General features: G+C 41.9%; 1 protein-coding gene across 1 annotated transcript in view; it reads right to left on the reverse strand.

Annotated features, from left to right (window-relative positions):
- Positions 1-26,821, reverse strand: part of gbe1b (glucan (1,4-alpha-), branching enzyme 1b) — a 111,436-nt gene that overhangs the window by 52,052 nt on the left and 32,563 nt on the right. The window contains exons 7-12 of the mRNA XM_080503983.1: positions 26,464-26,673; positions 14,030-14,145; positions 12,385-12,512; positions 11,976-12,074; positions 2,958-3,068; positions 2,699-2,870 (exon numbers count right to left, since the gene is read on the reverse strand). Coding sequence (XP_080360109.1) covers positions 2,699-2,870; positions 2,958-3,068; positions 11,976-12,074; positions 12,385-12,512; positions 14,030-14,145; positions 26,464-26,673 — 836 coding nt within the window. The remainder of the gene's footprint in view (positions 1-2,698; positions 2,871-2,957; positions 3,069-11,975; positions 12,075-12,384; positions 12,513-14,029; positions 14,146-26,463; positions 26,674-26,821) is intronic.

Raw genomic sequence — 26,821 nt, forward strand, 5'->3', positions numbered from 1 at the left:
TAATTGCAGTGATAATGAATCCAAACAGGGAGCGCGGTTGTTGTGGAAACATTTTGATTGTTGGCAGCAAGAAGTCAACCAGAGCACAGAGTCACCAGGTGGTGCTAAAATGCTGTGGATCAGGAGGATGGGCTGCGTTTACCTTCAGGTGGTGAAAGGTAAAGTCAATGAGACTCATTCCTTCAGACCAAGGTCAACTTCCAACATCATTAATTATCACTTTATTATCGTTACCAGCAGGCCGCGCACCAGCTCATACAGGAGCTGAAAATGAGGAGTCTCTCAACAGCAACTGAGAATTGGATCCATTCGAGAGAAGTAAAAAATAAAAAAAAATAAAAAAGGAACCTATCTGATCTCAGACAGCCTTTGTCCTCAAATCCACCATCAGCTCTAGAAAGTGATGTCAACCTTATTTCAAAAGGTTCCTTTGATGCTTATCATCAAGCCTCGACTCACTGGTATCTATCTAGCAACTCCAAAGACTTGTTCCATGATAGAAAAAGATTTTACCCAAAACAGAAAATAATCCACAAACTACTTCAAGCACTTAAACTCTTTATGAATTAGCATATGTTTAGGACTGAAAAGGTAAAATCTGTTTTTCAATCTTACCCTTAAGCTAAAAAAAAAACAAAAATCGAAAAGTAAGTGAAACCATAGCTAAAAAGATAACACCTCTAAACAGCATGTGGATAGACTTATCAATTAAATATTTATCCTGGAGCCCGTTTCTGCTTGTTGCGTGCCTAAAACTGGCACGGACAGGACAATAAATGCGTATTTACATCTGAAGAGTGAGCACTTAGGGATTGTTGCGTCCGCCTGGGGATCTGATATCATTCCTCTCGACTGCTTTCATTAAAAAAATGAGCCAAACTGAGAACTGCAGCCTCACAATCGTGACCTTGATCACCTTGTGAATGTTAAGCATTTCAATCTCACCACATCCACAAAGACTGGCGGCAGGATGGCATCAAATCAAGGCCTGAGCACACGGCCAAAGGTTCAGTAGGCAGATTTGTGTAGTGGAATGCGACGTGACGTATAATGTGAAAACTGAATAAACATCGCAGGTATTACATGCAAAAAAAGGTTAATGGACAATGATAAAAAAGTTTTCAGCAGAGTAAATGTAAAGAAACATCGAATCAGTTAATAATTTGTCCAATGGGTCAAAAGCCCAAATAAAAAAATATCGATCAATAACAAATGTTCATTATTGTACATTTTTCAATGGGTAACTCAATACCATTGAAAACCATGCAACTCTAGTTGCCCTGCCTTCACCAAGAGCAATATTTCCATAGTGTTTGTACTTTAAATACAACTATTCAAACCTATTTCACAGCTTAAAGAGAAACCTGAACTCTACCCCTATGAAAAAAAAAATAAAGAAGTTGACCTCTCACAGTTGACGTCAATGACGGCGTCTAATCAAACAACAGACGAAAAAAGTAAAGGAAGCACTCCACTCTGCACTTATCACACCTTCAGATCTATACAAGAGTTCAAACTCTGATAACGACGGAGAAAACATTTCTCAGGAATCCGGAGATGCGACTTGCTCAAACCTCTCACAATGAGAATCTGTCGACGTCCTTGTTGTTCGAGTGCGAAGTCGTCATGAAGAGCTATTTAAATAGCTTTCTATTGCAGTCGGAAGAGGGGGTTGTGGATGTCTTGAGTCTGGCGAGGAATTTAAAAAGATATCCCAATACTTGAAGTCAATCATTACCAACCGACTGCCAATTTGTGTAACATGCCCAGAAATTTCCACCCCAGAGGATTGTGATTTGATGCAAAAAACAAGTAACCGAGAAAACTGAAAGTTATATTACATGTCCTGGAGGTAAGTCTTGCAACTGCTGGCATGTTCGACCACAAAGCTATTGCGTGCATTTGAGCTATACGAGCAGTATACCGTCTTTCTATTGTTGACACGATTGACAAATCAAAGGCAGAACGTTTGGGACGCGATGACACTCGACGTGTTTACTGCAGAACAAAGACAAGTTGTCAGGGGAAAGAATCCACACCAACTGTGAACCTTGGCGCTCTTAGAGATCCTATGGTTCGCTGCTGCTCAAGTGCCTGAGGGTGTGGGGAAACTTGATATCTTTAATTCAGACATAAATTATGTTTGAATTGAAAAAAACTTATGAGAGTATGAGGCCATCTGTCCAAAAAGTTTGATATGAACCAAAATGGGATGTTTTAACTGGATAATGATACAAAAGAAATCCACCACATGGCCGAAAAGGACAAAATATGGTGGTAAAGATGCAGCCAACACAAAACAAGTGTAACGTTCCCCCTACTGAAAAATTGCGAGGAACAATTGTGAAAGGCAAAACATGTAAGAGAAAAAAAGAAAAACCTTAACTCCTGCAAACGATGGAATTTTTAATGCACGAGTGGGCGTACATTTCTTCAATAATTGGGGAGACATCACCTGCAACACCTACAGGAAGTTGGCTATAGAAGGCTTCTCAAATCACGAGTACTTACTTCATCCAATAGAGAAAAGTAATGTATGTTAACTGAGACATTCAATAGAAGAGTTTTCTGAAGAATATTGAAGTATGTCACTTGTACAACCCAGCACTGTTTGAAAGTATCAAACATTCAATCGATTCCATTTTTACCTAATTGCGCGTGCAACCCAGACTCGTGGTGCGGCGTCATGTGGACTCACCTATGAAGTTCAGGTAGCCTTCTCCACCCAGGCCGTGTGTGAGGAGGCGGATCATCTTATGCAGCTGAATGCCACGGTCGATAACGGGGCTCATAGGAATCAGGGAGCTCATGTTGGAGTACATCTCCTTGTCCATGAGCCAGAAGGCCAGAGTCTTATCACCAACCAGGGCCTGAAAAAGGGAAGGTCATGTTTCATTATTCACCATGGAGAAGAGAAAGGAGGACTGTAAACAAGATGGTGCAGCTGATCAGCCCACCTGATCGTGACTCTCTGCATAGGCTATGCACTTCTCTCCATATCGCCTGTTGGTCAGCGTGAAGACGATATTGCCAATGTCCCAGTCCTCATCTTTGAACTCCTTCAGGATCTACACAGTGACAGAGAGGGGTTATTGAAAAAAGGGGGCATGATATATGTGTAATGGAGAGATCTATTCAGGCTCTGACGGATGCCTACAGCTCAGTATTTCAGTTCTGGCAGGCTTTCTACCTTTCTTAAGTTTTCTCTGGGTTACACTACTTTCTCAGATCAATCTCTGTTTTGACATCTCTATATCCGTGCTGTGAGTTATGTCTACCTTTGAATGGTGGTAATGGACTTTTTAATAACTTCCCTATACAGCCCATGGGTAGTAAGGCATCAGCTCTCCCCACCTGAGATGGGCAAGGTCAGAGCCTCTCATCCAAACGGAGGGATTCAACAATAAATCCAGCCGTGGAATCAATGCCCCTTCGCTGGCCTGCCTACATGCACACTTCCTGCCAAAGGAGTCATTTTCAGAGGTCAGAAGGAAACGAGGGAGGGGGGGTGGGGGGGTCACCAAAATGTGCATCTAAAGCACATCTTCCCACACAGTGCTGCTACACACAGAGCCACACAAGCTGGCGCTAATCACTCAGAATTGCACAAACGAATCCTAGCAGAGGGCAGAGTGAAAAATATCCATATGTTGTGCAGCGGGTGCCGAGCGGATTTAATAAACTGGAGAGTTGTGAGAAAGCCACAATATCAATATCAGTTCAAAATGGGAAAAGGAAAAAAAAAAAGAGAGAGTTGATGCCCTCCAAGAACCCTTGGCAATAGAAATGCAGCCTGCCTGACTGGTGGGGGAGTTGGCAAACCCATTTCAGTGACAGGCTGAAGTCTGCTCCGTGGAATTGGCGGTGACAGCTGATTGACACGTCAGGAAACCTTTATATTACTCCACACAGCCATAATCCTCCGAGTAAAGAGAGTAAATTGTGCCGATCAATATGTCTGAGATGAACTGGCTGTTTCACCTAAATAGAGGCTATCCAGCACTATTCATCTCCATCTGTTCACATTCTCACTTGTTCACCTCAGCCTTGTCATCACCAAACCCACAGCAGGGCATTCCTCATGGATATGAAACTCCTGTTGACCCCACGGTGCTTCCTCACATCCAAACATTATCATTTAGATTGTGATCACAATCCATACCGTCAAGGCTCTGATGAGAACGCTCGACAGCTTGAATAGTTTGAATGTTTATTTTTCTTGATGAGCATTACTTTTATGCTTTGAACTGTCCCTGGTCGATAGTAACAAATGTAAATTAAATGCATATAATCAAGACAATGGGGTTTATACAAGGTAAGCCAATAAGGGACGACACAATTAATTAGAAGTACCTCAATGTTTTAAAATAAGGCAATTATTAATGGTACGTGTGACAATCCTGCTTTACATTTTTATGATGCCGCAAATCCAAATTATAATCATAAGACTCACAAAAGCAAATTGAGGAAGTGCTAAAATGTATGAACCTTAAAAAAAAAAATGTATAAAAAACCCCCACAACCAAATGAATTATCAAGTGTATGAAGTAGCATATGAATACAAATTATCCTTGGATAATAAATTAACTTTTCTGATAATCAAGGCAGGGTTTTCAAGTCACATCTGAATGTAAAGTATGCGATAATGGAGAACGGGCTGGTGGCACTGTGTGCGGTGTGACAATATAAAGATAAATTACACTATAATGCCAAGTTTAAAAATGAATTCCACTCCCCAAGCCAAATCTGGAAAGCAACACAAGCTAAAAATAAATAAATCCTCCACAGACGGCTTTCTTTTTTCATCACCAGCTCCAATATAAAAGCTAAACAACTTGAGTCTTACAAGATATACCCCGGAGATCATCCTGGTTTCCTGCACACCCGCATACAATCAGACATTTTACACTTCCTTATGAATCATTACAATTCAATTCAACCACAAAAGTGGTCTGGGAGCAATTAATCTGGGAGTGGGACTGTCGGAGCGGAGACAGGAGTGAATGGGTTGACGACTCCTCTACCAGCAGCTCACCCACATCAGCCCCGACCAGCCGAGCTTCCTGGCACCACTGACACTCCACTTCATCAATGATAATGAGCAGTGCACAAATCTTACTTTACAAGCCTGCTGTCAGGAGCCAACCAGAGTGCCCAGATTAATTAGGCAGAGCCAGAAATAAAATTTAAAAAAACAAAAAAAAAACCTTGCAGTGCAGGATGAGGTCATCTCGTGGCCTCTGACGGGCTGTGACCGATTCAAAGGAGTCTCTGCTACCATCACGTGGAGACGACGTGGTGGAGATGGCTGTTTTTTTGGGGGGAGGGGTGAGGGTGGGGGGGGTTATCCATCCTATTGCTGGAGCGCAAGGGCATTGGTCAGGGGCCCACAACCTGTCAGCTATAGGAATCTCGCTAGCAAATCCCAAGTCCTACAAGTCCCCAACCTCGGATCACATTTATAGAAACATTTTATCCTATTTTCTATTTAATTTACATTTATTAAAAAAGATTCTCATTTTGTGGCTAACAGGTGTTTAAATTGATTTCACTTCTACAGCACATTTTAACTGCTTGAGCCTCCCCAATGCCCACTACACTATTATTCACAGTCACACACCAGTGGAGGTCACTGCCAAGCAAGGTGCCTAGTCCATCCATTGGGAGCAGTTTGGAGTTCAGTGTCTTGCTCAAGGACATGCGGGCAGATTGGACCTGCAACGTTCCAATTGGGAGACGACCACTCTACCCACCGAGCCACGGTCTCGGCACCGAGCCAAGGCATAACAAGTAAACTTCTGGAAAAATTATATAAAAAGGTAAAATGGAAACACTCAATAAGTCTAAAATAACTCATAATAGCTAAAGCAAGTAAAATAATGATTGTAAAAAAAAAAAAGGTAAAAGCTGACATTTTTACAAGAGTTAAAAAGTATTGAAAGCGGTGAAAAACAAGCAACATTTCTAAAACAGTTAAAATAATAAATTCACTAAAATTGGCAAAAAAAAAAGGAACAAAAATTAAGAAAGAAAAGAACTGATACATTATAATGGCAATGCACGATAGCATTTTGGTATGTGCATACAAGATTTTTAAATAGCTATGTGATCTTTCTCATCTATATTTTAAAGTTGAAATGTGTTTTTCTGATGAATTTTACTTTATGGAAAGCTGAAGAACAGGAGCAGAGCCCAGTTTACTGCAAAGCACTTGGTTTCATTCCGTGGAGCCCTTCCTCTCCTGCAAACACGCCTCAGTCCACGCATGCTCCAACTTAACAGACATCTCTCTGTCGTTATGTATTCACAGCTTGGGAAATTAATGAACTTTGCACCGACTTAAATGTCTCTTCTGAGCTTTTCAGCTCACCAGTTTTCGTTTTTTTTTTTTTTTTTTTTCTGGAAAAGAAATCCTGCACCGCTAGTTAACACCCAACGAGGCTGGCCTCAGAGAGCAATTAGCGTTCTATAATAAAGCAGGACAAAAGTGAAATCCTGCCGCCAGCTACAGCAGGCGAGCAGAGAGCGACACCAGCTGAAGGGTCAGAGAGTGTGGGCACCGTTTACAGGCACACGATGGAGCCGCCGACATGTTTACATAAACAAGATGAACTCCCATCGTCGCGCGCCGGCAGCCTGAATTTTATTAAGTCGCGTTAATTGAAAGAGTTTCCGATGTGATGGACAGAGCAAAGTACACCGACCAGAAATGAATTTTTTTCCCTCTGAAACTAATATGGTGAGAGCGGCGCGGGCTGATATTTTCCATTCAATTAAAATAAATGGAGGAACAGAGACAAAAATTGGGACAATTGACTCGGAGGTCATTCGGGTTGAACCGCTTGACAGAAGCGGAAGGGACAGCGAAGAATCCTCGGCGCCACCTTCTTTCATCCAAGCCCTCGTCCTCCTCCGCCTCTAATTGTTTCAATTACATCTCAATCTATTGTAGCTTGAGGGAAGGGTGCTTGTTAAATCAGGGGGCTTTTGTAACATTATCCATTAGGAGTGACAGCATTTTATGGTCATAATCAGATGGAATCATCAAAACTTGTGCTGTGCGCCTTATCTGGTCCTCTCATTAGGATATCTTAATTTTTCACAGTCTGTTGGTCCTCGCTGCCTTCTGCAGCCAGTAAATGAGTCATATCAATCAGTCACGCTGAGGACGAAACGCAGCGTGAGGCTCCAAGCCCGGGAACCGAGAGAAATTCATCCGCGCACACATGTGAATCTATAAATAAGCTCACAGCTCCGTGTGGCTCGGGGTCTTTGTCTCTCTTTCCTTCTGTTTGTTCCTGCCTCGTCTGTCTCTCCCCTCGCCGTCTATCTTCCCAAACGCCCGCCCTCCCCGTTCCATGCCTCCTCTGCAACACACACCTCACTGGAGGCTCCACTTCAGTCCATTCAAATCCCTCCCTAATTGACACTCTGTGAGAAGAGGCAAGGCTAGCCCTGAGTGCACTTCACTGACTATACCCAGGCATGTTCATGTGAATGCTCCCCTGCACAGAAATACAAGACTTTCAGTGCTCACTTGCTCTCCTCTGGCTTGATGATTCACGTAGCTGCAAGTCTCCGGGGGGGGGGGGGCAAAACTGATTAAAAAAAGCAACCAGAAGACGCGTCTGAACAAATATTGCACTGCTCACGACGTTTGGGAAGTGAAAGCAGCAGCAACGCGTCCCAAGGATAATCCCGTGAAACCTCTGCCGCACAGCGAGCGCAAGTACGGCGAAGAAGGTCAAGTCTGGGACTCTCCCTCTCTCTCCTCCTGCTCCTCCTCCATCCATCCATCCTCACTTCTGAGTAAAACCCACTGCTGTGAGAGACAGACTTGATTAACGATGCATTGACTTCCCCCATCGAGAAACACAAGAAACCGTAGCGCGTGGAGGATGCATGCGGCGCCGAGGTCACACACCCTGCTTTGCTGCTCCACCAAAAATATGAGTAAATATAACTTTCAGTCTCAGCTAGAGGAGGAAGAAGAAGAAGAAGAAAAAAAAGGCCCAGCTTTGCATGCATCTTACAACAAACGACCTCTTTAGGTATTCTGCGGACGGCTTAAAAACTTGCTTTCAACACGCACACGAAAAGACGGGACACAACGCAAACCAGACGAGCTCGTCCTCGGAGATCAACTCCCGCCCGTCGGTGTCTGCACAAATGCATTTTCCAACCTAATATTTGCCCATTTCATAAAAACACTGTCATGTAGTGACAGTAAATGGGGCTGCTTTTATTAATACCAGCCTTGGGAAAACAAGCGAAATAAATGACGAGTTCTGTCCTGATCCCCGGTGTTCACAGCCCTCTCCACATCGCCCCGCAGAGACACATATGCTGCATGAAAAATGTCTTTAGGGAAAAGGTACGTTGCTGTCAGTGCAGCGGGGACGAAAAAAACAACCAAAAAATAAAACTTTTGGAGAAACGCATATAAAACAACTTTTTTTTTTTTTTAATGCATGTACTTCAACTGTGCTGCTCGGATTCAACATTACACAGTCACGGACTTCTACACATGATGGCCGAGCAGTTATGAACAATGTTTTCCCATTGTGGGCCATTAAGTACTTTCACAGTGGCAGTTTGGGCTGAAGTGCTGAGCTAAAGGGTGCTTCAACAGTTGTTGTGGAGGAATGGAGAATATTTGGGGTCCAGGATTTCTCTCTCGTCTGCGGTAGCAGTCAGCGGGTCCCATTATCATGTGTGCCCAGAATGTTTCATGATAAGTAACTGTATTCCATTAGAGTACCGATATCAAATTAGGAGTTTGTTTTGGTTAGTTCAGAAACATTAAAGAGGACGTTTTTCTGATGAGACACAACTTAATGAAACTACAAATCCCGATAACCATCAGTTCTACCTACTGTAACCTGTTGACCACTCGACAGGGACGTTTGCACGCTTTTGTCCGAATGTGGCATTAGCTACCTTTTATATGGAGGATAGCAGAGCAGAAAGCTGCACCCAATTCACTACAGTGTAGAAAAACATTTGGAGAATCTCAAAACATGTGGTGATGGGCAATAAAACACAGCATTTTCCCCGTGCACAAGGTTCAACGCAGGGATGGGGAGAAGCGTATTGTATCATTTTATTGGGTCTTTATGAGAGCTTTTTTTTTTTTGCGTTTTACATAAATGTAACCTGAAAGTGAATTATCCACGACTTTTTGTGAGCAGTGTAAGCAAAACCTCTCAATAAGAACCACTGATCAGGAGATCACGTCCATTGAAGGTCATCCTCTAGTACAATTCCACAAAACTGCTGCTTATAGTGCCATATAACAATAATTGACCTTTTAATTCTTTAATTTATTGAGGCTAAAATCCTGTTTACCGTCAGCGTCGGTGAGCGAAGGGTGAAAAACCTGCAGGGACCAGACTCTCTCCTGGGAGAGCACCATTTCTGATCTTTAACTATTTGAATTGTCCTCCTGGATTGGTAAAAAAAGAAAAGAAAAAAAAGCTCAACAAAGAACTGAATTCAAACTGGAAAATAACCTTTGCTTTGACATCATATAAAGCTACCCCAAGGACAGACATTTGAGAGTGAATAATGAATAAAATGACATGTAAAGGTGACTGTCTGCCTCTTCAAAGCTCCACTTAAGAAAGAAAAAAAAACCTCACAAAAGAAATTTCAGCCTGGATCAGTGACTAGGTGACCTTCAGGTTAACATTATTAAACCTCGCAACCCGCCCTGCTCTCATGAAAACATACATCTGCGCAAACGACTGGAGAAGGAATAAAATAATTTAAAAAAAAAACACCTACCGATCGGATAAAAAGGTCATGAATGAATATGAATGAATAAGTTAGATGCTTTTATTTTCAATAACAATTATGTCGCTCCCATCATTTATTCATAGCTCTCGGTTTGGATGGATAAATAATGACCTTCCCACCTGCTCAGCAGGTAGGCTTAAGGAAGGAGGTGGCGGGGGGAAAAAAAGAAAAAGAAATTAGCTCTGCTTTAGAAAATGCAAAAAAAGGCCATCAGTTTTGATAACTGCATGAATCCATTCACCACCAATGGACGCCTTTGGAGCACATCCTGGTTGAGTGTTTGTTTCTTGCGAGTGGATCTCAATAGTCTGGAAATTCATCACATGTACTCGGCACCGTAACAAAGCAAATCCTTGGAAGTTTAAAATCAAAGGTTATGATGTCACTATTTTACCAGTCCAGCCTGTGTTTGACACAGGCTGCCATGTGTTTGACACCACTGATGGAAAAATTCACAAGTCTATAAAGTCAATGGGATATCAAATATTAAAGAAAACTTGGATTAACCCTGATTAATTTACACAAATTGGGCTAAATATGTGATAACTAAAGACAAAAAAATGCACAGACAGTACTGCGATTACCCAATGATCTGTGATCAATACAAACAACACTTTTGCATATTCCATGTTTACGACCCTAATAGTAATGCACTTGCATTTCTCCAATGACAAATTCAGCAAATCATCACGGCCAATGCTTAAAAAAAAACAACCCCAAAACTAAATTTACTGTCAGCTCTTGTTTGGTGAACGATTAAAGTGTGAAGAAGGAAGACATATTGGTGATTGTTTCGTAGCTGCCAAACATGAGCGTCAGTAGCATGTAGAAGAGCCACAATAGCCTGGCAGCTCGTCCTCGTGGTCACCAGCCGGCTCACATGTTGCCATGGGACTGAATCCCATCCTGTAACCAGCCAACATGTTGGTCACTCTGGCACCAACAAGCTGACCTCACACTGCACAAAAAAAGCAGCAAAAAACAAAACTGCCACACTAGAAAAAAAAAGACAAATTCTGGATAAAATTAATCTTGTTTTGAGGGAGGAAATCTGCCGGGGTGTGAGGGCAAAATATGCCATTTTTTAAAAATAGCAATTAAATCCAGCCTCTTAAGACTGCTATAAAAGAGAAGTAAAACTGTCTTAACACTAAAAGAAAATGGAATCAAATGGAGTTGGCTCATATTAAATGTATTAGTTCTCTGGGGGAAAACGCCTATAATAGGATAGCAAATGCAGTTTTAAATTCAAAGCATAGGAAGAATGAGCCAGAAATCAAACCAGGAATTATCTGAAAATTGTATACATTTTGATGAAAACAGATTTTTTTTTTTTTTATTTTAACAACATTTTACAAGAGTAGCGGACACAACACTGAGACCTGAGCCGAGATATCAGAAAGCTAGTTCCCTCGCTGCTATCAAACTAGCCTCAAAGCCACGCTGTCAGGAGGAGCCTGTGAAAACATGTAGAAGTCAACAGCTACAGAATTTTATGGAGAATTAACTGGATTTCACACCAGAAGGTTTCATTAAAATTGGCTTTGTGTTGCGATTGTAGTCATTTTTGTTTGCAATTATCTGTGAAAATAAAGACATTTTTGTTCGCGTATACTCTGCACCACAAGAAAAAGACTTTAAAGTTTCATATTAAGAGATTATTATGGCACTATTTTACTCAAAAGATGAAATTGTGCTGCATGTTGCACCTGAACTAAAATCCGTTTTACACTCCAGATCCTATATCTCGGATTTTGACAGACTTCCAAGTTTTGGCAACAAAACGTCATGCTATACGGCTACGCCCCTTACAAAACTGGGATCTGAAAGTGAGGAAGCTTTCATACCAAACATTTTTCCCTTCAATTCTTGCTCTGGGTTTATCGAGTTCAGTGTCCGTTCAAGTTACAGCGGAGCAAAACGGAGGGCGAGTTTCTTAAAATGCAATATGGGCTCAGTTTTTTTTCCTTTTTTTACCCAACATGCCCTGCCATTCCCTTTGACTTTCATCCCCCGTTCTGAAGTGGTTTCACTTTGCTATTTGTGGCTGGTGCAGAGGTTTCAACGCAAGCGGGGGCCTGTGGTGCCTGCCAGAGTGGCGGGAGGCGGGAACAAAGATGAAGAAAAGCATTAGAGGCACACAAAGAGGTAGATTTAAAAGAAGTAAATCACCCTACCTGAATCCACTTGTCAGGAATAGCCATGGCCAGCCGGTAATCAAAACCAAGTCCTCCCTCCTCCACTCTTCTGCAGAGAGCCGGCATCCCTGACACATCCTGCAGAGAAGTCTCACTACTTAATATCACATTTTCTCTTTGTGTGCACAGGTTCTCTTTCCCAGCCAGCCAAGATCACATCAATACCGCTCAACAGCTGACATGTGAGGGCGGTGAAATACCTGGATTGCAGCTTGATAAAATATAATGACATCCCATTTCCTTTACAATTACCTCTTAATTACAGCAATGAATACGTAAGTAAGCTGCGCCTCACTAATAACTGCTTTAATTAATAATGGCTGTGGGTAGTGTCACTGCTAAGTGGATGCTGAATGCGTGTGTGTGGCCGAGCGCGTTTTCGTCTTACCTCTGCAACGGTGATGCAGTCGGGATAAAGGAGATGGAGGATGTGATTGGCAAGCATCAGGTAAACCAAAGAGTCCTCGTCCACCTGAAGGCCAAAGTATTCGCTGTAGTCTCCCGAGAAGCCCGCGCCTGAGGAGGAGACGCCCACACAGTGAACAGTCATCATGTTTCTCACCCCAACTTCTCAAATCTTGCACTCCTTTGACCTTCTCGTTTCAACTGATACTTTACCTCAACTTGGGACACACATCTAATCTTTATGGAGAAGTTACAAAGCAAACAATCTAACTGATATTGCCCCAAAGAGGATATAGGAAACGTATCGATATTAATACACATAATTAGGACTGTGTTATTACTAATGAAGCTGAAGATATCTATTTCTCTGGTTTTCGATGCAGTTTGCGTTATTTTTACACTGGAGAACATAAGGTGCGGGTTCCAGCTTTGATTGACGTGTTCGTCAGCCAATAGCATGCGCTTTGCACGGCCACGCTGGTGTGTGCCAACATCCCCATCCTTCACTTGGTGCAGAGTCGACATCTGCACTGTCAGTTGTGCTGGAGGCAGAGAAAGTTAACGCACTCAAGTGCAGGATGAGTCATCAGGCATGAAGAAGGAATCGGATGTGGAAAAACTAAAATAATTTCTTTTTTGGTTGGTAGAAATACTTGATGCAGGTTAGGCGATAAATGAACGAGTTGAGAAACACAAGATGAAAACTCCTGTCATCACAAGATTAAAATTAGAGGGAAAATCAAACGTCATTGGACCTTTCAGTTATGAAAATCCCAAATATATATATATTTTACAAGAGCCAGAGCTTTTTCTTTTTAATGTATTTTCTTATAGACTGGACGCTAAACCAGACTGCATTTTAAAAAAATGCAAACGAAACAAGAGAATAAACTGAGAAACTATTCAATCATTCTTACTTGAGACGTACTTGTAAGAAAGGAAATGTAAGAAAACACTGGAAACACAATGCTTGCTGGTTTGCAAACATGAATTTATGAGGCTACTGTGAAACTGGACCAAATGTATTATTATTATGACTACTTCATGTTGAGTGGACTTTTTTTTGGCCAAGTTAAATTAATCTACTTCTATTGGACTTTGCAAAATAATGCTGTTTCCTATAAATTCCATCACGATGATGTCATAATTCTCCATTAGATTAACTCCAACTTAAAGTTTACTTTTAGAATCCCTAATCAAACAATACATTCTGCTTCATTTTACCAGAAAATTTGTCTTAGAATTGTATTTCCAAATCAAATTTCCTCTGTAATACATCACAAACAATTGCGGGATTACCAACACATTTCCCTTTCAATTTGTGAGAAAATGCATTTCTGGATCCTGCAGCAAAATAGATTCATTTGTCAAACTTTTTTTCATTCTTGTCTCATGTTTGATGGATTGTATACTGAGCTCTGATGCTAATCCGACAAATGCATGTTCTTTAAATGAAGAAACCACAGAAGGAGAATAGATACAGGTTTTCCCAAGTATACCAAGATTGTTGAGGATTATTGCTACCACAAAGGAGTAATCCACCAAAACTCATGAAATGTCACGACAAAACTAGACTTCACTTCGCACCACCTTCCCTGAAACACAAGGCGCACACTGATCAGCCTTACCAATGCCATGGTGATGGTACAGCATTGAGGTAATGCCGTCGAATCTGAATCCGTCGAAGCGGTACTCCTCCATCCACCAGCGCAGGTTTGACAGCAGGAAGCGCAGAACTTCCCAGCTGGAAAAAACAACAACACACAAACGCACTCGTTCAAGGTCAGATAAACAATGAGCTGTGAATTATTCACACACCTCATCATGCACTTTGAGCAGAAGAGATTAATTTCCCCAACGCCACGGGACATTAATATATTGATAACCGAGGCTCCATTATGGTGGAGGTGCGGCGACGGTGTTTCCGTTAGCTACGGGATGGCGCGGCTCACGCCGCCAGTTGTCAGAAGGAGGCCTCGGCCTCTTTGTAGCGCGGAGTGAAGTTTTCCCCCCCTGATTTCCATCAGATCACTTGCACGACCACTGGGCAAGTGTTTTGTATAGCCAGGCCCCTCCCTGAGTATTTGAACTGATAGGATTTCATGCTACACTTGGGTAAACAAACACCGCGCGGGGGAAATCGAGTTCCCTTTCCTGAGGGAAAGATAAATCCTGCACTTCCACTGGCTGTGGCTCCATCCTCAACACGCTCGTCCATCCTCTGAGTGAGGGGGCCAAAAATAAAAATATGTGAAAGCAATAAACACTCTGAATATGAAAGTGTAACTTGTGGTGTTGTTTTGTAGCCTGTGGTGTGTTCAAGAGCGTGTAGAAATGCGCCCGTTGGCCGGGCAGTGTTTGCAGGAAGCTGGAAGAGGTGGGCTCCATAAATGGCCCCCTGCTTCGCATTTGCTGACTGCCGAGAGTCATCGGGTTCTGAACAACCACTCAAGGCAACACACACACACACACACACACACACACACACACACACACACACACACACACACACACACACACACACACACACACACACACACACACACACACACACACACACACACACACACACACACACACACACACACACACACACACACACACACACACACACACACACACACACACCTCAGCTCTTCCCCCCCATTTAGTGGTGCGTCGCCATGGAAACGTCAGTTTAAAACCTCAATATTTGGTTGTCTCTATGCAGCGTGCGTAATGAGCATCAAATGAAACACTGTACACACAGATGTCACGCTGGAAAGCGGCAGCGGAGCACCACAAGGATGTGAGACGGATGACACATCCGCCGCGCTGATTAAACGTGAACCGCTGCCTCCGTTTTAACATTAAATTCTCAGCTCAGATGTTCTCGGCAAACTCAGACAATAGGTGCAATGATATGTTTCTTTGTATTACAAAACCCAGGGACGTAATGTACATTTGTTTTTTTGCCGTTTGATAAAATTGTTCTTCCGGAGGAGCCGAGACAGACACTTACTGTTTATACTATTAAAATTAAATCTCACTTTTTTGTGGTGTTGAAAGCATTACTAAAAGCAGACACTCTTACATATTGGTGTAGTAGTTCGCTCTTTCTCGCTCCCCCGGTTCGACTTGGGCTTAGGGGGCCATTCTGTGCTGAGGTTGTATTTATTATCCTGTATGCATGAGCTTTCTTTGGATACTCGCACAATTACGATACAGAAGATGGGTTGATTGATGGATTTGGATTTCAAGTGACGCTTTAGCCCTCCAGATAAGTTTGTGACGGTGAACCTGAAGTGACTTTTATGCACGCTAGTGATTGGATGAGGCGCCATCATGTGTGGCTGAAAAAAATTAACAGTTTATTCAAAAGGTGGCGCTCAATCTCCCACCTATCTCCTTAAATCGGGGGTGTCAAACATAAGGCCCGTGGGCCAAAACCAGCCCAGGAGAGGCTCCAATCTGGCCATGCTGTCAGGATGAGTTTGTAAAAACATGCATAATCCAACAGTTATCGAAGTTTAGTTTTGCATCAGAAGGCATCATTAAAATTGGCATTATGTTGAGATTACACTAACATTTGTTTTTGCTTCATCTGAGTAAGTTCTAAAAAAAGGAGGTGGTCATTGCTTGAATATAAACTGTAATTATTCTGAAAGCTTATACTCAAACCTCAATAAACACAATTTTAACCTTTAAACAAACACCTATTTTGAATTGATTTTCTGTGATTATACATACATGGCATGGAGGACTGAATGGACAATATGTTGTGAAAATTCTATTTGGTTGTTTATTACTGACAAAATGAGCACAAGAAGCTTTTAACACAGTATCGTTGCTTATTACATCAGGGGTTGTACTTTTAACACATTCGTTTAGAGAAAGCAAGCTTTCAAACAAGTTGCATTACGCATATAGTGAAAAATAAAAAAACCTCTGGAACACCGGGTGAGCAGAACTACAATACAAGCCCTCGCTGGTTGGGGAGGACGGTTCACAAGGGGTTAAACAGAAATGGACCATATTTTCGACACCTTGCTATGACCTAATGATACTGCCTCAACCAGGTTCAAATCTTCAGAATTAGAAAAGTTCTTTGTTTTCCAGCGGCGGCTGCACAGTAGAGGGCAGTTCAACATTTTTTTCTTGCTTGAATGATGCAATTTCATCATGTCAGAAAATTGGTGAAGCAGCGAGAAGACTCCGATTCATGCTTGAACGACACTTCTATAGCATCTCAAACCGCAAAATACCACCCAAACACTGGACAACTCTTGCTCTCGCCGGTATTTCCTACCCTTTCAAAAAAAAAAAAAAAAAAAAGGAAGGCGGATCATGCACTTATCCCCTGAACACTAAATGTTGAGGATTACATTCTCTCCAAATCCTGGATCCTTTTGTCCAAGGAAGCCATGACACAAAATGCATTTAAATGCGTTCCTTTCAGCGCTCCGTTCCTCAGGGATGGCCGACACCAGCACTGTTTGACAGGTGTGAAGCCGCATGTTACATCGGCGCTTCCTCCTTCCCTTGAGGAGGAGCGCAGGGGAGCCTGGTATGATCCGATATAGCAGCCTGGCTGGGTGGTCACGCAGACCCTGTGATAAATAGATTAGGTCCTCCACTCCACTGCGCAGAGCCAACAAAGGCTCAGACACAGTGTATCCTCACGGGATGGAGATAATAGCCAGTGAGAGCCAGAGGCCCGGGATGAAACCATACTGCCACATTAGGACCCACAATGCCATTCATCATCAAGTTCAATTACAGTGAGAAAGTTAGATCCCTGCACCACTTATCTATGCCATCCAATGAAGTTATCACTCCGTCTGCGGTGCTAATACGAAAGTAAATTGCATATTACAGAGGCCAAATGCTGAAGCTCAGTGATGACGGTGGAACCTGGTTAGGGAGAGCTAAAAGAGGAAAGTTCTAATATTGCCGTTTGTAGAGTATGGCAAGGCAATCCATCGTACGTGTTGCTGCTTTTGTTTTCATGTTTAGGTTCTAATTAATTCTCGAGTTGATCCCGACTGTGCTCCGTGAAAGAGTATTTATGTTTGGATGCAGATATCGAAGCATGCCAGAAGTCAGCCGCATAAAGGGTCGTGGCAACTTGTCACGACGGCAGAGAGAAAGATTTAAGTCCTTGTTTTTCCAAACATCACAGGTAAGCACCAGATAAGACCAAATAAATTCACGGAGCTGACAGGCTATTCCACCACGAAGTGTGACGCTCAGACGAAGATGCTCGGCAGCCTGATGGATGGTGTACATTTGTTAGATTAAAAGAAATTAAATAAAATAAAAAGACAAGTGAGGTTGCTCATTTACCACAGATCAAACTTTCCTACAATTCTTTGACATTGGCAAGTGTATAATTACAATCACTACTTTGATTTGTTTACTTATGGAATACATTCTGATTATCTAGTCTGTATGAAAACAGCATACTAAACTGTTTGTTTTTGTTTTTTTTAAAGATATAACACGTAATAACTTTCGAGTGAAGGATTCAAAGCCGAAGTTGTCTGTGGCTTAAATCATGATAACATTAAATAATCACACAGGTAAGACAAAATAACAGATTTAAGGTTATTTCAAAGACGTATCTCATGAGTGCAGCCATACATCTAACATACCCGCTTGTTTAGTCTTGCAGTACAAGTTTGTACCACAAGATGTTGCATTGAGCCACCCAAAGAAGTTCCTGGGGGGGGGGGGGGGGGGGGGTGACAAAGCGACCCAATAACACCATCCAAAGTCCAGCGTTGTCTTATATTCTATATTGTGGTTTTCAAGATTAAGATTTATAAATGCTGTGCAACGTCGCCCCTGCTTATGTTTTCATGCTTGGCAGAACTGGAATTCTATTTTTCTATTGAATGAGCGCCGGCCTTGTAAAATGCTATTCAATTAGCTGAACAGGACGATGCATGCTTAAAATGCAAATATGTGCTCAGTGGTGGACTTGTGCGAAAATAATACCTCTTTATACTCGGTAGCATATTGTTAGCAGTCCTTCCAGCAGGCTGGCTATGTTGGCTGCCACACTGGGTAAACTCTCGTCTCCAGGTCTGACAGACTGTCCCCGTGTTGCTGTGCTTTGTGTTAGATATCTGCCATTTGTCTGGCGTTCTTTATGCTGCCTGGCAGCTTGCGACTCTTGCTTGGCATCCTGGGAGGGATATTCTGCCGCCTGCGAGACTGCTTGTATGTTTATCAACCTGCAATTAGTATCACTTTGTACTTGCTGTCTTTCAGGAATCAATGGCAGTCTGTCCAGACAATTGCACCCCTTCAGAGTTTTCTCCATTCAACCGTATTTAAGTGAGTGACAGGACATCCAAAAAGGTGCGCATGCATATAAATAATTACAGAGCCGCTGGCGGAAAAACCTAGCGTGCCTCTGCAAAACTTAGCTGAACAGTCAGCTGAAGAGGCGCTGAATGAAAACTCGCTCCCCTTAAGCAATGGTTAATACGCAATTCCTCTGCAGTTACAAAAGTAGTTACTCATTGTGCGTAATATTTAGCCAATTTAGAAAATACAAAGCTTTGTGATATTAAAAACCGTGATGCCGCTGCATCATGGCAGAGTTGACTGTGCCAAAACTCAATTTTCATCATTAAAAAAAAAAAAAAAAAAAAATCCTTTCTCCTCAATCTGTAATTCACACTTTAGAAGTTTGAGAGCTAAACTAATCAATTCAATCACACACAGAAAAAAGTTCCTTCACCACTAAAAATAAGCTCTTTGCACTTATTACTTTCATGGAGGTATTATTTCCTACATTTGTGGAGAAGCTTAAAGAGGCTGAGGGGCATGAAGGTGCAGAGCTGCGATGTTCCCACCCATTGGCTCCATCCAGCACCTCCTGGAAACACCACAGGAAGCTCCAACCAGCCGCTCTGCACACCTACAGCTCAGCTGAGCTCATTAGCCGGAGCTCACCAGAGGGGAAACACTTCTTCTTCTGCCCTTCCTGTGCGACCCTATGGGGCGGAGGAAATAACTCATGGGTGCTAAATACTGAAATGACTGAATTGAGAGAGAGAGAGAGAGAGCGAGAGCGAGAGAAAGAAAAAGAAAAAAGAGAAAAAGAAAAAAAGAGAATGATAGAAAGAAAGAAAGGAAGAACAAGAAAGAGAGAGAAAGACAAAGAATAAGAAAGAAAGAAAGAGCGAGAGAGAGCGAGAGAGAAAGACATTTTGAAAACTACTCCTGTGATGGTTTCTGCTCTACCATTTCGAAATAGAAAAACATGCCAATCATCAGCAGAGTGATTTTTCCTCTTACTGCAGGTTTTTCCTCGTGTATAATGTGGTTGTTTAAGTATTTTACATTTCAAGTGTGGCTTCAGCTGAAAATAAATCTGATGCTGTCAATATCAGGCTCGAAAAAACAGATTTTCTTCTTCTTACTGATTTCACAGAGTACAGTACATTACAGGAGATAAAACACTGAAGGTGGGATTTTCTCATTCGCGTCTACATAACTCCTTGGAGCTGAATTGTCTTTATCTGGGACCGTTTACACAACAATGTTTTGAAGACGATGCCCGTTTACGTGGAAAGTGACAGAAATGCTGTAGAGTCCATGTGGGGCCACGAGTAGGTGCTGTTGGTTGTTTTTGTAATGGAACTACACAGAGAAAAATATGGTAAAAACTTTAACAATAGTGAGTACACAGACATTTACGTGGACAGTAGACAAGGTTGGATCACTATTACAGGTGATTTAACACCCAAGTCCAAGGAGAATATGGACTGGGAGTCATGCCACTCTTGTCATTTTTGTCCACTTCCACGACAACGGTGTCAAACCATTTTAAAATATTACAGCCATTTCACTGGCAGACAGAATTTAAACTGTGTCGATTCAAATCCGAGGAAGGAACGGCTGCCAAATGATACAAATCTGAGTGAAACTTGATTTTTACAAGTCATTTTTCGTTGAATGCTGAACGCCATTAAAGCGCGTTCTGATTTCTTCATTACGTTTCAGTTCTATTTTTTTTTTTTGACAGTTGTAATCGGATTTTCATTAGCTTTACTGGGCAAAAATTTCTATTATGATTTCTAAATAAGTAAACTTTATTCATATAGCGCTTTTAAAGGATTAGTCTCCCCGAGTTTTAAAGCGGGTCGGTGGGAACTGGCCAGACGACCTCAGTCCTCGAGCTGGGCTGTAGGGCTTAATTAAGTCTGTAATGTAGGTGGGGGCCTGGCCATGTAAGGCTGGGAAGATTTCTTCTTAACATTAAAATTTACATATAGATCTTATAAGAGTTTTTTTTTTTTTTTTGCTTAGTACAGAACATAAAAGGACTTGAGCTATTAGATCCGGCTCTTGTTTGAGCTCTCGCACCGCAGTCTACTTATACCCTATGGAGTGATGAAAAATGTCTTTAAGCCTTCTTTTGTTGTCATTAAATCAGAATTTAGAAGCACAGTGACACAGAAACCCTCAGCGATATCATAAAACTCTCCAAAAAAAAAAAAACAACTAACAAAAGTCATTAATAAATATTTGCACAGAACAAAAACCCACACTTGGAATAATCTGGTCAAAGAGAAAAATCTTGCTCGTCGGTCATCAAACGCAGGGTCGATCTGTGAGCACGAGAACATAAGAGACGACTTTAAGACCCTTTCAAAAGCCTGGCCCTGGGCCTGTTTTTCATATCTTAAGAATTCACACAAAGATTGATGAAAACTGGATGCAAATGATCCTGGGAGAGGTGGGGGTGGGATAATAGAGCAAGCCCACATCAAGCTCCTCAGAAGTCTCTCTAGTCGCTAGTGATCTGCAAAGGCTCCACTTCTGTGGCAACCCCCCCACACACACACTAAACCGAGGGGTCCAATCACCCCGGTCACTGTGTCAAGGTGATTCCAGCATCTCTGACAAGCAGTAGCCAGCTGCCCATAACGTCACAATAACTCAGAATTGTACTTATACTTTTGGTTCTTATTAATACAAGAGAAAAAATTAAATAAAAAGCAAAGAAGAGAAGAGTTGCGGACACAACATAACACTGGTGCTGCCATGACAGGCGGCAAACTAGCGATAGCCTCAAAGCCAAGCTGTCAGGTTTGAGGTTATAAAAACGTGAATAATGCAACAGCTACAGAGACGTGTTCTGGACATTTCACTGTACACCAAAAGTTAAAATAAAAATGGCCCTTATCTTGGCATCGTAGTCATTTCTGGCAACGATTGTTTGGCCTTGCGAAATACATACTGTGGCTCCACAACCAAAAAATACTTAAAAGGTTAGAATGCCATATAAGGAGCCTGTATGTGGCCCCTGAACTACAATTTGTTTGACCGCTCTGATCAAGCTTATTCAGTGCAGTGGTTTATCAAAGTCTGGAGCGTGCATCCCTCTAGGTGGCACCAGAGAGCTGAACAGGAAGAGGAACAGAAAATAAATAGGGCAAAAAAAACCCAACCTATAATCATTTGGTTTGCCACTGCTGCTTTTCAGTCTCAGTGATGGAATTTCATTACAGACAACGTTATCAGTCATTAAAATGGTTGAGAAAACTCTAAATGCAAAAAAAAAAAAAAAAAAAAAAAAAGGTATCAGAATACATTTTATGCTAACATGTGGCAGAGCCACCTTTGAAACCAGAAGTCGGGTCGCCGACTGCCCTGAGTTTACCTCAGGGACATTAACCTAAGGGTTAGCATCTTTGATTACATACGCTGCTCAACAGACAACAGCTCAGATTTTCAAGCCCCGAGGCCACTGGAAAGCAGGATAACATCAGGTGTGCTCGGGGCAAAACGCATTGATCTTAAAACCTACAGTGCATGATAGCCTCCTCGAGTAGCTGTACTGTATATAAAAGTGACACACCTGAGTAGAAGTCCCATCTGTCAAGAAAAAAAGATTCATGAAGAATCCATCTGGAAATTTGTTCCTCAGCTTCGACCAATCGTATGAACCGGTTACTTTGTGCTTCAGTCAAATAAAGTATAAAGGAAGTTTCTCGGTGGTACTGCAGCAGCATCTCTTGTCATACAGTGCCATCTGATTGTCCTACCAAGATGGTATGTGCAGGTACAATCTGATCTGTTGCAGTCAGTCAACCAACTTACAGTAAAAGTGCCACTCATTGCCTGGATACTACAGTAATTGATTAATCTTCTATACAGCTTCATAAATGGAACTCAAAAAGAAGCAGAGAGTTCCATTTTCACTTGTAAACATTGTGCAAACGGGGCCTTGGGGTAAACCGTAGACTGTAGAAAACGCATGGCCACCTGTATTTCCTAGTCTTGATCTGGGAAGTTTAAGGGCTATCCGATTAGCAGAACCCAGCAATAAAACACGTAAAAGCTCAGACAAATAACAAGGCTCCCCGTTTCTTTCATCTTTACTTCACCAAATGGGGGATATTTCATAATTTCTACCCCGTTATGAAAACTCTTTCTACAAAGAGTTACTTGTTGCACTACATCTGCAACACGAGTTCGGAGAATTGTGTCCTTTTGTAGATTTCGGTGCAGTTCAGTCTCTCCCACAACCGAAGTTGGTATTCAGCAGCTGTGAAAGCACTTCTTGAAACAAACGTTGGCAACGCTAGACTCTCTTAATACAAAACGCAGACGCATTTGACTCAAAGGCAACTCAAGTTAACAAATTGCATAGAAGAAATCTACCTCAACGGCGTTCTCCCCGGACTGTGTTGAATGTTTTACGAGGAGAAAGCACAAGATGAAAACATAGAAACTGAAAATAGGTGTTATTTGATAAAGATGCACAAGTGGAGGAGGCAGAGCGTGTACCAGGAAAAATGCATGTCCGCTTGGATGGCTGGTATCAGTCGACTTCTGTCAAGCTAATAAGAACATCATGGTCAGGCTGCGATGGCTGATAGCAAAGCGGCTTGATTAAAAACAGAGCGAGTTTTCACAGTGGGTTCACGGCTCGCCTCCGAGGTTCATTTCCTTCCAAAGAGAGGAGCAGAAAAGCTCGACACAAACGACATGTCCAAACATCCTGTGAGAGGCAAAGAAGACAAATGAACCGGCTATGACATTGCAAAGCTCCTTTGGGCTTTTACAAATGACTCCTCATATGCCTCCCGGCCGCGGCATATGTCGACATCACGTCTAATGAGTGCCTCTGATATGAGGAGGGTTCAATAACTAATGAAAGAAGAATCTTGTTCTCCTATTATAGCCTCCATGCCTGACACTAAGCATTGTATGACGCATTGGAAACCGTTGCACACTGGCACTCGCTTATTAAAAGAGAGTTACAAAAAAAAAAAAAAAGCATTTGATAGACTCAGCAGTGCCTCTTTAATGTGTGCTGGGATCATTTTCGGGGTAGAGAAGGTGGAGAGAGAGCGAGAGACCTAATTAACAGAGACTACAACAACACCAATCAATAGTTGTGGTGAACACTGAGCACCTGCAGGGAAGGAAAACAACACAGGGATTTATTTAACATATTCGCAATTGGCTCCCAAATATGAACATTATTAAAAAATTGTGCCAACACTGTAACATCAAGTTATCATTTACGACAATATAATTCAACAGCTGCCTGACCAAATGTGAGGGCTTAGAAATTAGCCTGTAATAGCTCACGCTCCACCACAGGTACATTACTTTTTCAGTGAACCCGACTTCATTGCCATTTTGAATGAAAGATGCCATGTGTCAGTTTCGCAATCATGCCTTGCTTTTGACCTTCAACACATCATTCTGCATCAGATAGTTGGAGAAAATATAAAACGTGGTATGTCAGCCCCCGTATGGCCTCATTTATCAGCCTAAATGTTTCTCATACATGTTTCATTTTATATTCTGATCCTCTAAAGCCACAGATCTCGTTCGACTACTTGTGTCTCTTTCTCCTTGCATGTACACACTTGCATATCAGCTGCAGTTTATTTCCTCCTACTGGCCATTTATTGTCCTATGTATAGTCTAAATCAGTGTTTTTCAACTTTTTTGAGCCAAGGCACACTTTTTTCTTTGGAAAAATCTCGAGGCACACCACCACCCGAAAATGTTAAAATGTGAACCTCTGTAGCCTCTATTAACAATATAAAGTCATTCTCATTAAAGTTTTATCAACAAAAAGTAAGTAAATACAGAAAAAAGTACTTCCAAATTTCTTTTTTTTTTATTTTTACTCACTCAGTGTGAAACCTGGACCTGATGGAGGAACACAGAGCTGAGATCCTGGTTCACATTCTTCCTTTTCAAAAACTTCTCCATCCCTGTCACTGACACAGTACTTTGATACAAGATGGGAGCAGCAGGTGGTGGAGATTAACCAGACTGACGTCTTTCAGTTTCGATTTCACCGGCAACGTTCTGTGCTGCCATCTAGTGGCGAAGAGTATTGTAGCGATCACGGAGTTGGTCGCTACAGGGCATGATGGGAGTTCAGGTTGTGTGTTGCCGGAGGTGATTGAGGGTTATTGTTGGGGTTGTTGTGTGTGTTGATTTGTGCTTGTGTTGGGTTTTTGTTCCTCGGTTCAGATAGTTCATTATTTCATCTAGTTTGGTTTGGTTTGTTGGCTGTTGGTGTGCAACCATGAGTGAGAAATGTGTTGTGTGGAGTGTCATCCTGTTATGAAGTTCCGGTTGCATGTATTCATGTCAAAATAAAAGCCTCTGGTGATCAGCTGGCAGAAAAGAATCTCGACTCAGAGGAATTCTTCTGCGGCGCTCGCCACAGTATTTATGCATGATGACTCTGCAAACTCTGCACACAAATGTTTTTTTTTAGGAAAAATGTGAAATTGGATAATTTCCCACAGCACACCTGACTATATCTCGCGGCATAGTGGTTGAAAAACACTGGTCTGAATGCATCTATGGTCAATGGTAAGGGTATATTTAGAGAGTTGTCATTTCAGTAAACACTTCATTTCTTTCACCATGCAAAAAAAGGCACAGGACATGCGTTGTTTTTAATTACAGCGGAAAAAGATAATACAAGCATAAAAGTATAAATTCTGAAGTTTTCCAGCTGCAGCATTCGGATCAACAGTCCCACTTATCTTCCAAGACTTCCATTAAAAAACTAGACGATCACCTGGTTATGCTCCCTAACAGGCGAGTTGGTCCACTTAATGGAAAAATAATGGTTTTCAAGTATGCAGTTCTGAATGAACTCCACCTATATATCAGGGCTGAAGGATGACGCAACTGGATAATATGTACTTCAGTGTGCGGCGCATTCTGAAACTGGCGGATGTAATGTACGGGGAAAGAAAACCATTATGCTCATGGCCAATGGGAAGTCTTGAGATATGGAAGTATATCACTGAAGGAAACAAAAGATACTTCAGCTCAAGGTTTGTATCAGATGTAAGAGACTCATCATGGAGTTCAGTATTTCCAGGTTGGTATAAAAGCCAGGGGATAAAATTCACAAAATAATAAGGTAAAATGTATGTCTGTGAGGGATGGAAGGGGATGGATTCTAAAAATTGATCTCAAGTGGGCTGGACCAGTAAGTAATAGCATTATAATGTATAGATAACCACAACTCTGTTTTAATGCAAAAAAACATTATTGAGAAGTTCACATTTAATGAACTATCCTTTTAGAACACATGAAAATCCTGAAATTTGAATAAAAGAAGTGCAAATTCAACATGATGATTTCTTAGGCCACCACACGCTTTACAACGCACAGGTCAAGGTGGATTTTTAGTAAAATAAATACATCTTCGAAGACGGAAAACATTTGGCCACATGTAGCCAGAACTCAAAACTACAGGAGCTCATAATACGACCAGACTAACTTCTCAAACACATCTTCATCGTAGACACATTTCTACAATTGTGTAGTAATCTTTATTGCCTGAACTGACTCAACATAAAATATAACCCGAAGTGGAAAGGAAGATAACGTATACTCCTGTGTGCCCCCTGGTGGTCAAATACATATATTGTAGTCAACGTCATCATTTCTCACAGCTGACAAATTTCACTTTGCGGGCTGGTTCTGTCCTGCGGGCTGTACATTTGTCAATCAAAAGACCGTGTGAGCAGAGAATGGTGGGAGACAAAAAAAAAAAAAAAAGTACCTGGAGTAGTCGAAGAGGCGGCTGTCCCACAGGGTGTGCACCCCTCTGGGCGGAGAGTGAAAGAAGCAGGAGTCTGAGCCGTCGAAGAGGTTCAGGCCGTCCTCCGTGTTCTTGGAGGCGTGACTGTGAACGACATCCAGCAGCACCATGATGCCCATCGAATGAGCCACGTCGATCAGGCGCTTCAGCTCCTCCGGGCTTCCGTAGCGGCTGCAAAAAGAGGAAGCGCGTTTGTCAGTTAACTAGCTCTACCGTGGATTTCCTTTTTCTACCCCGTTTAAAAATCACAGCTTCAAGTCAAAACTTGGTTCTTAACTCATAAAATCATTGATGCAGATTTGCAAACACAGGTTTAGAA

This window comes from Blennius ocellaris (assembly GCF_963422515.1).
Source record: "Blennius ocellaris genome assembly, chromosome: 2".
Classification (NCBI taxonomy): Eukaryota; Metazoa; Chordata; class Actinopteri; order Blenniiformes; family Blenniidae; genus Blennius; species Blennius ocellaris.